General features: G+C 40.7%; 1 protein-coding gene across 7 annotated transcripts in view; it reads left to right on the top strand.

The window, feature by feature from the left end:
• The window catches only part of TSNARE1 (t-SNARE domain containing 1), a 442,869-nt gene that overhangs the window by 191,163 nt on the left and 239,272 nt on the right, over positions 1-12,434 (top strand). For all 7 annotated transcript variants that reach the window (XM_085053686.1, XM_085053689.1, XM_085053691.1 and 4 more), the window contains 3 exons: positions 3,661-3,751; positions 7,083-7,157; positions 9,293-9,349. In XM_085053686.1, coding sequence (XP_084909812.1) covers positions 3,661-3,751; positions 7,083-7,157; positions 9,293-9,349 — 223 coding nt within the window. The remainder of the gene's footprint in view (positions 1-3,660; positions 3,752-7,082; positions 7,158-9,292; positions 9,350-12,434) is intronic.

Below are 12,434 nucleotides of genomic sequence, written 5' to 3'. Positions count from 1 at the left end.
ACCCTGCAGCTCAGTGCTCTGCTCCACATACTCTGATTACTCTGATTTTTACCTCTTTTTAGATAAGAAAACTGCAGTAAAAATTACAGCAGCTGTGAAAAAGACAAGGCTGAGCTATCTGGCTCAACTCTTGACCACTCTTAAGTGCAAAAAACTATTCCATTGCTGTGCAGCTGCCCTGTGCCAAAGGGCATGCTGAATGTTGGGATGTTTAAACCACTGCAGCAAAGGTATCCTTGATCTGTACCTGAAAAACTTATTATTGCTCTTCCATTAGGGATCAGATGAAAATAAAATAAGCTGTATCTTGTTTTATAAGTGGAAATGCCATTTCCTGCTGGAGCTAGAAAACAAAGCTCTTTGGGATTATTGTGAATATCAGTGAGGCAGAGAGAACTCCTTCCCTTGTTGGTGTTTGCAGCTGCACTTGGGGTCTGATTGTTTTTCCGTTGACTTGGTCATTCATCAAGTGTCTCCAAGAAGCAGCAGAGGCAGAAGTTCAGCTCCTTCCTGGCATCCCTGCAGAGAAGGGAAGCAGCAGCCTCCTCATCTTCCTCCTCACAGCCCTCCTTTTAAAACTGGATAAATAAATTAGAGAGATGATCGTTCAAAGAACAAACTGGGAGCAGCTGGGGATTACGGATTCGCTGGACTGTGCTGCTCCAGCAAAGGAAACAGCAGCCATAGGGAACTCTCAGGCAGCAGTTTGGCATCTCCTGGATTATTCAGTGCATTGTCTTTGCAGTGTTTGTGCTCAGAGAAATGCTCAGCAGGAGATGTTACTCCTCCCAAGAGATGCCCCCTCTGGTTTTGCTCTTCCAGGGCTTGCTTTCAGGGTAGAGCTGTGGAGAGGCGAATCTTTTACTGTATTTGTATTTTGGGTACTTGGTAGCTCCACAGACGGAGTATTAACTTACTGTTGTGCAGAGAACTCTTTTGAAAAGGAAATTTTATTCTTCAGAGACACCCCGTTAATTAACTTCCACACTTCCATGGGGAGCAGAATATTAAGACAGATAATAATACTAATAATGCTACAACTGTTAATAATAATAATAATAAAAAGAAAAACAACAATAACAACAACATATCTTGTTACCATTACAAATTAAAATAAAATGCTGCAGGAAGCAGAGTTTTGAGAGAGCTTTTTTTTTTTTTTTTAATTAAGATCTTAATAGCATTTAATGTAAATTAAATATAATCATTGTCTGATTCCTGAGCGCATCTCTGAGGCTGAAGAATAAGAACTTAATTGTGCTGACAACACAGTGGGAAGTGCCAAAACCAAGTACCAGCATGTTGGTTAAAGTGCTTTGAATTAAGAGGTGGAAGGCAGAACTTTTATTTTTTTGTACTCTGCTCCCAGTTATTTTGCAGCAGAGTAAAGTTCGTGCCCGGCACGAATTTATTATGTAAGATATCTAACATAAAATTTACATTACAATGCAAATGAAGAAGACTTTATTTAACTTTAGAGATTGGGAAGGATCAGATGCATGAGCCTAACAAGCTGTTTCACTTTGGAGATGGGGAATTACTGGTATGTGAATCCCTGAGTTGTTCTGCGGGCAGATAATTTAATGAGGTCTGCAAAATGGATGTCAACTCCAGCGTCTTGCTTTCCATTAAGAGGAATTAAGTATGGAAATCTGAGTTTTCAATCTGCTGCTTATAGAATTCATGCATTTGGTGGCAAGATTTACTAGATTAAGAGATTGGGGATCAGGCTGACTGTGCACTCCTCAGTGTTAGCAATGTGACAGAGTTCTATTCCCAGCTCCCTCTCTTGCAATAGCAGTGTGGAATACCTGCCTGAGGTAAATACAGCCTCTTGCATCTCAAATGAAAATTGATGTAATTGCTCAGGTGGTGTGGTGAGTCCTGGCGTCATCAGCAAGTGAAGTGTATTTTGATGAACAAACACAGAAATTGCATCTTCAGCTAAGCAGAGATAATAACTCATTACTGGATCTGGTTTTGTCTTCATGTGGGATTATCTATCCTTCCTGAATGGTGCCAGAGGAGTCCATGCCTTCTGTGTGAGTGTTCAACCCTTGACACACATCTGAATTGCTGTTCTGCAACTAAGAGATGTTATCTTCATGGTACACTAAGCTTTCACTTGTAGGAACCATTTAAGAAATCAAGTGTACTTTTATTTACTGGGAGGGTGATGAAGCCCTGGCACAGGTTGACCAGAGAAACTGTGGCTGCCCCATCCCTGGAAGTGTGCAAGGCCAGATGGGATGGGGTTGGAGCAACCTGGGATAATGGGAGGTGTCCTTGCCCATGGCAGGGGTTGGAACAAGCTGGTCTTTAAGGTCCTTTCCAACCCAGGCCATTCCATGATTCAACATTCCTGGGCAGCTTTTCCAACTGAGCTATTTGCACAAAAACTATTTGCACATTGAAGTGGGAAAAAGCCCTGCCAAACTTTGGATTAAGACTTCAACAAGAGAGGTCTCAAAGTATTTGTAGTTTAAGTTGTTTTTGGCAAAAGCTGTTTGGGTATTGGCCTTGCTTCTCAAAGGAGTTGCTGAAAGAGTTGACCTAAGTCTTGAAAGAGCTGCTCTTCAGCAGAAATGACAGAGAAGGAGAAAGGAGCTGGAGAGTCAGGACAAGCCATGGCTCTTCAGGGGGACCATAAATAGCCCCTTGACGTGTTTTGATCAAAGAACCCCCATTCACTCCAAATCTCACCACCCTAGGGAAAAAAAAAAGCCAAAACCAACAAAACTCTGACCTGATTCTTTTCAGTACAACTGTGGCTCAGGTGTGTCCTCTGAGAGAGAAAAAACATTATTTTCTCCAGGTCTTTCTCAAGTATTCCTTGAGTTTTTGAATGAAACCTCATGGAAAACCACTTCTTTTTGACTAAAAGGATATCAAGTGCTCTCTGGAGAAGCTTAGAGGCTGAGAGTGCTCTGGTGACCTTATAAAGCTTGAGAACTACTGGACTGAGCTAATAAATACCTTTGGGAAGCATTTATGTCTCTTCCCCTTCATTTGTGTGGTCCCAAAGAGCAAGGCCAGCAAGCAGTGCTTTCAAGGCATAATGGTGCTGGAATTTGGGGTGTAAAGGAGGGGAACACCCATGGCTGGAGGGGTGACTGGTTTGCCTCCCTCCTTGCCTGTTTCAGTGCTGGTGAAGCAGCACTGCCCTTTCCTATCCCCAGTGCTTTCCTGCAGAAACTGTGTCATTAAGGGGTAGATGACCAGGGTAAGTAAATTTGTCCTGCTCAATTTCAGATTTCTCTCCTGAGTACAATATTTTCCTGGGCAAGCCATCTGTCAACTCCCCAGCCCCATCTCCCTTTGCTGTACAGCCCTTCCTGGAAAATTTGCAATGCCAACCTTCTGTGATGGCCTTGTTCCCTCTCCACTCCCTGTTTTTACCTTATCCCTTCCCTTTGAATGGTTCACAGGCATTATCTTCGTGCTGAACACTGGAAAAATATTTTGGGCAGCTCCTTCCCAGCATTTCCTCCTGGCTTCCATTGCTGGTCAAGACCCAAAACTCCTGTAGCTCTCCTGTGCCTCTGTGGGCTGCTGTGTGTTGTGTTGTCTCGATTGCTCTGCAGCTTGATAAATTTCTCTAAGTGCCTCATTATGCAATTAATTTCAATTGCAATTGCCATCATCTCTTCTCTTCTGCAGGCATGCCACCCAGCAGGAGACTAATAAAACCATCACGACTAGCACCAAAGCCATCAAGCAGCTGTCTGAGATTGTCAGAGGCTCATCCAGGGTATGTGTCACTCAAGATGCTGTTGGGGGAGAGTGATGGGTTATGAGGAAGGAGGAATAATGAAAATAAGAAGTGGCAGTGGGTGCTTTAAAGCTGCTAAGCTCCATGTCTTGCTATAACTTCATTTCCTGTTACACAAGTGTGGTTTTTGCTTAGAAAAGGCCCAGAGGAAAACAGCTGCAGACACCAGTTCTCCTCTCAAAACTGGGTAATGTGAGTTTGGAAATCAAGAACTCGGCAACAAAGCCTTTGACTAGTTCACGTTCTCAGGGTCTCTCTTAGTTTGGGTGAAAATATTGCAGAAATCTTCTGGTTTCACATGAGTTTGGCATTTGTTCAAGACCCACTTGTGAGTTTGGGAATGTGTTAAGTGTCCAAAAAGGCCAAACCTGTGGAATAAATCTGGATATGACACTCCCTCAGTGCTGTCTGCTAGTGCAAAGGCAGCTTTGGGAATAGATAGATACAGGCTGTGGCCAGATCAGAGCAGGATTTTGAATTAGAATTTACCCAACTTTGAACTACAATTTACCCTGGAAAATCCCATGTTTTATGGGCAAACTGGGCTCTCATCTGTAGGTTCAACTCCTATGAGCATCAGTGTCACAGGGTATGAATAATCCCCACACCTTTGTCCCCAGTGCTAAGACTGGATGAAAAGAAGGCTTTTTACCTTCCTACAAAGATTTCATACCCCAAATGTTCCTGCTGACTTTGGTCCATGATGTGCATCATGGAGAAGAACAGAAGCAAACTGTGGAGATTCCAGCTGGTGTGAGAGCTGAGGAGAAATTCCACCCACAGAACAGGTGATTCAGCACCTGAAATGAAAATATGGTCATTTTCTACTTGATTTCTGTTACATTCTTGCATCCAGAATCCATATGGTTTCTAAGTCAGGAACTTTCCTGAATCGATGTTTTATTCTCACTTGCTTCCTGCCATTTTCCAGAGTCCTGTATTACTTCAACTCTATTCTCACTGCCCTTCCATCTAGAAACAAGGCTGCTCTAAACACACAACTCCTCTCTGTCCAAGTGGTTTTTACAGCCTGGATTTCTGGCACTTGCCAACAGGCAGATGAGAGAAGGATTTAAAAGTTGGATCACCCCAGGCTACCTTTGTAATCTGTGAAACACCATGTGCAATTCAGCCTGCCTAAAAAAAAAAAGAATGGGTGATGGTCTACTCCAGAAGATGGGGAGGGAAGTCTGGAATGACTGTTTCCACATGGAGATATCAAACTTAATACCAGGATCATTTTTAGCATGTGGTTTTGATTGGTGATGGACAGCAAGAACTGTTTTTTTTTCATTTTCTTACATAATTACATCTGAGCTTGATGAAACAGAAGATGCTGCCTTGGAGATATTGGGATCTGGGCTCTTGTTTTCTGTGCTGATCTCCAGGCTCTATTTTGTGACATAAATTGGGTCCAAAGGGGAATCAGGCAAGGTCACATTAAACCCAATTACAGTGCCACACAAGGATGTCATTATTTGCTCTTGAAGCCCATGGGGGCTTTCAGGAGAAGAGGATTTACTGTCATGGGGAAAAAAAATACAAAGTTGAAGGGAAAATATTTAAGAGCTGAAGGAAATAGACACACAGACAATTTTGGATGATATGAGGAATAAACTTGCTCTTCTCTATTACATCACATAATAACTTTTTTTCTGCTCACTGGTCAATTAATTTAACAGATTTTATTTTTTTTAACTCTTCTTTTCTAACAGTGTGCAGTTTAAGTAATTAAACCTACAAATTTTGATAGAAAGCCTGTAGCCCCTGTTCCTTATATAGAATAAATTGTTTTGGTGGATATTGGCTACTGGTCAGTAAGTCCCTCTTGGGAATTTGGGTAGCACTGCTAACTCTCCTCCCATAAAATTACTCAGAGCATGAAAAACCTTCCAGAGCTTTATGGTTAGTCCTCACCAATCCATTTTTCTGTGGATTGTTTTGCATGTACACACAAACAACCAAAAAAAAGCTTTTTTCCCCTTTCTTCCTTATTTTCCCCTGGTAATGCACTGCCAATGAGATGCAATATGGGGCTTTCTCTGACTTCCCATAAATCTCCAAGTGCTGCTGGAGCTGTTGGAGTCAGGATGCCCAGCTGAGCAAATTGATAGTATTGCAGGAGCAAAGATGCTGCTCTAAGTGAATCAGGAGACTGATGTAAAATGGCTCTTTTAGGGCTTCATTCTAAACTAACCTCAAAGGATGTAAACACAAAGGTAGCTCTGGAATTCTTTTTTTTTTTGGTAGGGGAAATGCTGGAGCATAAGATCAGCTCTCCAGGATAACAATCTTATCTTATTTTGCATGTGCAACAAACATAAGGTTTATGGACCTTTATCTGTAGAATGGGAATAATGATACTTGCCCTGCTCTGAAAATGGTTTTAAACCTTTGCATGAAGAACTGTAAGTCTGGGATATTCTTCTGTGTGAGAAAATACTGCCATAAAAATTAAAGATGTTTATCCCATCCTTTATGAAATCTACTTTTGCATTCTTAAGCAGTTTTCTGAAACAGCTGAAATGGCTGTAAAGTGAACACTTCTGTTAAGTAGCTTTAGTGTAAATTGGGTTTTGTTTGCCACTTGTTTTTTAAGGTGACATCCCAGTTCCTTGCATTCCCTTCTGTAAAACCTGGACATGTGAGCTCCTGCACATGTGAAATCTGAAATCCAGGGTGCAGGAGAACTTCCATTGCCTGACACTGTTTGGGTTTGGTCATTCCCTCTGGGAGCAGAGATTTGGAAATGCTTTGGAGAGTCACATCAGGCTGACTGCATTCTTCCTTCCAAAAACTTTTTGTCTTTTTTTAAAGATAGAGTTAAATCTTGCTGGAGAAGCTCCAACCAGAAAGGCAGTAATATTTGGGTTCATGTTTCAGAAAACCTTAAGATAAACTGCTTTCCAACAGTCAGACCAAGCAGAAGGAATGTTGTGCCTGATGGACCTCTCAAGCCCAATAAATCTCCCAAATGAGGTGATCAACTCTATCATGAATTATCATCTGAATAAAGAACTTTTTATCGGAGAATCCCTTGGTTCATTTGCTCCAATGCCATCTTGAATATCCAAAGTGACATTTTTTTAGTTGCTTTGGCCTTTAAGGCCAAATTTCTCATTTCCTAAAATAAAATCCTGTTGCATCCTGGCAGCCCCAGTGAGACTGACTTTTTTAGGATACCATTTGTACCCACCTTATTTATTTGGTGTCTCCCAGCAGGACAATTTCCCATGGTCACAGACAGAGGCTGCTACTGGATTTATCTCTATAGACCTGCTAACCAGCCTTCTTTATTTTCCCAAAACAGCAAGAACGGCTTCAGCTGGACAGGTTGAAGAACCAGCTGTCAGATGCCATCCAGAGATATGGAGCTGTGCAGAAAGTGAGTGTTCCTCTTGCTTCCACCCTTCCATCTGTGGATTTGGGAATGTGTTAAGTGTGAGTGAACATAATTCCCAGGAGCCTGGAGTATCTCCACAGGGTTGCTACTGTATAGTTTCCTCCCTCTTTTCTTACTTTGTCAGTCCAGCAATCATAGAATCCTAGAATCCTAGAATCCTAGAATCCTAGAATCCTAGAATCACAGAATCATAGAATCATAGAATCACAGAATCATAGAATCACAGAATCATAGAATCATAGAATCACAGAATCATAGAATCATAGAATCACAGAATCATAGAATCATAGAATCATAGAATCATAGAATAATAGAATCATAGAATTAAGTCTGGAAAAGACTTTTAAAATCATCAAATCTAACCATCAACCCAGCACCACCTAAACCATGTCCTTAAGGGGCAAATCCACACATTTACTGAACACTTGCAGGGATGGTGTCTCCACCACTTCCCTGGGCAGCCTGTTCTAATGCTTGACAAGCTTTTGTGTGCAGAAATATCTCTTAATATCCAATCTATACCTCCCCTGGTGCAACTTGAGGTCATTTTCTCTTCCCCTCTCCTTTGTTCCCTGGGAAAAGTATTGACCCTCACCTGGCTACACCCTCCTGTCAGAGGGCTTGAGAAAGTGCCAAGGTCACCCCTGAGCCTCCTTTTCTCCAGGCTGAGCCTCCCCAGCTCCCTCAGTTGATCAGACTCATGCTCCAGACCCTTCCTCAGCTCCATTCCCCTCCCTGGACACTCTCCAGCCCCTCAATGTCCTTCTTGCCACGAGGAGCCCAAAACTGACCCCAGGATTTGAGGTGTGGCCTCACCAGTGCTGAGTTCAGGGCGATGTATTTCCCCTGGCTTAGCCATGGCATTATTTTGGTGCATCTCCACTCTCAGAGGAGAAGTGATTGCACAGTTCACCTTTTCTGCTTACAGAAAATCTGCAGGCAGCACTGATTATTCAGATTTTACCCCACCTTCTGGCTCTGCTGTGCTATTTGGCTGAACCAGAAAGTTTCCAGGCATGTCTTTGTCTTCAAGATCAAGCTGTTTAATAAAACAAACAAAGCCTGAGCTTCAGTTCCTTCATTTGCCTCTTGCTCACCCTCTTTACCCTGGGGAGGCTCAGCTGATGAGCAGATTTGCTTTGCTTTTAAACACTGTAGTAATGGCTTAAATTTAGCATCCCCAAACTGCTTCTCCCCCCGGCAATGCAAGTTAGGAGATAAATCTGGATTAATCAAAATACAACCTGGACAAACTCTGGTGGCTTTCCTATATCACTTTAATGAGTCTGATGCATGCCTACAACAATGGGGAGGATCTATTGTAATTATACAGGTGTAATGAAATTTGGCTGACAACAGGCATTTAATAGTGTGTCTCTATTAGAGACACTCTGTGCTGATTGATTTCCCAGCACTTGCTGCCTATGCCTTAAAAATAAAATAAATAGGTAGATGCACCTAAAATTGCAGTTCAACAGCACGTCTGTTGTGTAATAGAATTGCATCATCTCTAGTACTGCCTCATGTTTTAAATTATTTATTTGTTCTATTCAAGAAACTGAGTGTGGGGTCTTTGAATGAAATTATTTTGTGTATTAAATGAGAAGTTGGAATGATTTGGGTAAAGAGCTCCACCTCCATATACACACACACATCTTTTTAATGATTTCTTTTCCATAATGTTCATGAATACAATCCATTTGAACTGTATATCTAGGTTGGATTTCTTTTATTTTAAAAACTGTCATCAATTCAGAGGTGCCAAAATTAACCACTGCAGTTTGTGAATGCCCGGCTGCGTCAGGAAACCAATCTGAGTGATAAATTGCTACTTATCCACGTCCTAGCTGTCATTCCTTAAATGCCTGTTTCAGTTTTGATAACCTTGTCATTCTGGAAGCTTTGAAGACTTTTAATGCCTGCAAGACTGAACTTTTCAATGCTTTTATACTCCCTTATGCTCCTGTTTTTTTTCTAAAGAGTAAGAGCTTTCTCTGTGTCCTTTTCTTTAGAAAGCAGAAGAAAATAGCTTCATATGACTCCTTCCCTAAATATTTGGACTCTGTTTTCTCAGCCATTTTCCCTCTTATATTTTTTTTTTCTTTTCCTTTTCACAGAAAATAGCAGAGAAATCCAAAGCTTTGCTTCCTACTGGGCAGAGAAGCACCAAACAGGTGAGTTCACTTGTGTCTCTGTGTTTGGCAGTAAGTACAGTGCTAAAAAAAAAGCTATTTTCTAACCCCATTAATGATGCTGAAGAGCTTGGAGCTTCTCCACTGCCTACATTGAAGCCAGTGAGGTGTTTTTCCTGTAGAGATGTGTGACGTCTTTGGAGGTGGAAGATAACAGGACTCAGGGAATAAAAAGACTTATATAAGACCCTGTTTAATTATTCTCTGCTTTCTGTCCTCATGGGACTGTTTTTCCCTTCTTGATGGGAGTTTTGTCTACTCTGAAATACATCAAAAATCAGTCCTCCACCCCCTTTTCCTGGAAGCTGGGCTTGTAGGCGCAGTGAAATCACATTCCAAGGATAATTTCGTGGAAGGAATGGAGAGTTTTTATCAAACCTGTCACCAGTTTTAAGAGGGATTATGTGTTCTGCTTTCTTTGGCTACATTGCACTGTGGTTAACTATTAGATGCATATGCAAATTGAGCCTTTTTATTCTCTTTTAGCCCATATTAGGAAATTTTTCAATGAATAAATACTATAGGTAATCAGAGTATATACATATATGTTCTGATTTGTATATACATATTCATATGCACTCTAATTACTCCATATATTATGCATAGATTTAGTTTCATATGTATATGCATGTGAATGTATATATAAAATATAATTAGATGCATGTGTGCCTGTGAACATATGCAAATTATTGAGTATAAAGATATTTTGATGTAAATATATATGTATTTTTACTCATATATGTGTAGTTTTTCACAAATATTAATGCAAAATACTATAGATTTAATAACTGTATGTGTGATTTTAAGAAATCTCCAAAGATTTCCAAGAGAGGTTTGATTCCAGGAGATCCTTTGGCTGCAGTAAAGGTCCAACAGAGATTAGGTTGGCCTCTCAAATCCTACATGCTGAAAACCTTGTAGCTATTTGCAATTGATACTGTGCCATCAAAACCCAGAGCTCATGCCTAATTTCAGTGATTATTTCTGATATTCTTGATTTTTTATTTTTCATTTAAGGGGCAGTCAACAGAATTTCTGCTTTGCTAATGACTTTTCTCTCCTAATGACTTTTCTCTCCTCACATTGTTGTGCCACCTGGTTTTCTACAAGTTCTTTACTGTATATAAGAAATACTGAAGACCCCACATTGGGGCAAGTCAATGTCCCAAAGCTTTAATATTAACCACATTTCAAGCAATTACAATTCTGCCTTAGAGCTCATTGTTGCTTATTGGTTTTAGGTGTCAGTGACATGAAATTAAGATACCAAAGGGCTGATGAATTCCTTTATCCTGACTGAGGGTTCCCATCTTTGGGGCAATTTTGCACAGATGTTACTTTTCAGCTCTGTGTTGATAAAAATGATACAACTTGTTTTTGTTCATCTCCTTCTGATCTGTGTTAACCAGGAGCAGAAATAATATATCCTTTAACTGTGGTCAAATTCAATGTACATCAGCTATTTATCAGGTTTGATAGCTGAGCTCAGAGATAAGAAGGGTAATATTGTGCAAATTAGTTGTGATTTGTTTTCATGCCATCGATATTGCAAAAATTCTTGGGTTTTTAGCCAACTTTGTCTGGCTGCTGTTGGTGGAGTGGATTGCAGAGGAGGAAACAGCTCTGTGAGTTTTGTTCTTGCCTGGATTACTCTGTGGTGACCATGGCTGCTCCATGGGATGTGGGACACTGCTGGCCATTAACCAGAGCAATTAAAATGAAGAGTGTTAATTACTGACAATTGCTGGTGCTGGGAGCAAGCCTGGATGAAACCAGCCTTTTTTTTTGGTATGTTGAAAATTGTTGATGACTCCAAAAACAACTTTTTCTGGAAGCAACCAGAGTTTTAATATGGGAAAAAATAGGGTAAATACAAAAATACTCAAATCTCGAAGTGAGTAATGGAAGCAAAAAGAGGCTGGAGGAAGAATGGGACAAAAACAACCCTCTTTGCCTCAAATCAGGTAAAATCCAACCACTGGGAGACTTCAGCAGTATCAGTTTGGTGTGGGTCAGGCAGAATCAGCAGAAAGTGGGTTAAACTGGATCAGCTCAGATTGTTTCTCCTTGTAGTTGCCATTTGGTGGATTACGAAAAAAGAGGTTGTGGCATGTCCTTGGTGAGATGGTTCTGACTCAGAAATAGGCTTGATCACACCCAAGAGCACATCTTTTTCGTGCAGTGACACTTGCTTGGGCTGGGGACACACCAGTCTTCATGCAGGAAAAGGATAAAAATTAATTCACATCTGCTTCAGCTTCCCTGTGTGTTTGCAGCTTCACACATCTCCTCTTCTTCCTCCCTCAAGTACAGAAAAGAGAGAAATTAAAGGTGGAAAACCTGCTGAAGGCAATGCAGTGGTGTGGTTAGTTTCAACTTATTATTATCATTTTTTTTTCCCAGCAGCAGATTGGCCAGAACATGCAAATTTATGGTTCCCACAGGAACTGTAACCTGACCACTATGTGAATATATTAAGGCATTAAAGTTAACACCCTATACAGTAATTCAAAGTACTACATATGTTCAGGAGACCTGATTTATGGGTCTTGTGAAGCTGCACAGTGACTTGGTGCAGATCCAGCCTTGATTCAAACACTGCTTTGCCTGCAGGGCTTTGTTCTCTTTTATTTATACTTTAATTCATTACGGCAAATTGTAAGAGGTCTGAAGAATGCTTGTTTTTCTGGATGCCTGTCCTGATAATTCTTCTCTCCCACTGGTGAGTGGGAAAGGTGGGATGTTGGGTAACAAAAGCTCCAATAATTTCCCCTTTAGGGAGTAATTGATTCCCTAGACCCACCTAACAGGTAAAAATTGCCATGTGAAGCCTTGGGAAAATTAGTTTCCTGCCCGTTGTGGTTTGTTGTAAGTACTCTTTAATTGAGTTTATTTGTTTATAAAGGCAAAATAAAGGCATTGATCTAAAATTCCTTGAAGCCTGAAGTTATATAAATTCTTAATCAAATATGTGTTTGTAGGAATGTGTTTGTGGATAGACAAATCGATGGAGTTCTATAGGTGCATATATTGAGAGACACAACTTTTTACTACACTAAATGATCAT

Source organism: Lichenostomus cassidix, chromosome 2 (assembly GCF_008360975.1).
Source record: "Lichenostomus cassidix isolate B80296 chromosome 2, HeHo_3.0, whole genome shotgun sequence".
NCBI classification, from domain to species: domain Eukaryota; kingdom Metazoa; phylum Chordata; class Aves; order Passeriformes; family Meliphagidae; genus Lichenostomus; species Lichenostomus cassidix.
Note: the sequence above shows the minus strand (reverse complement) of the source record. Positions and strands in the feature narration are given on the sequence as shown.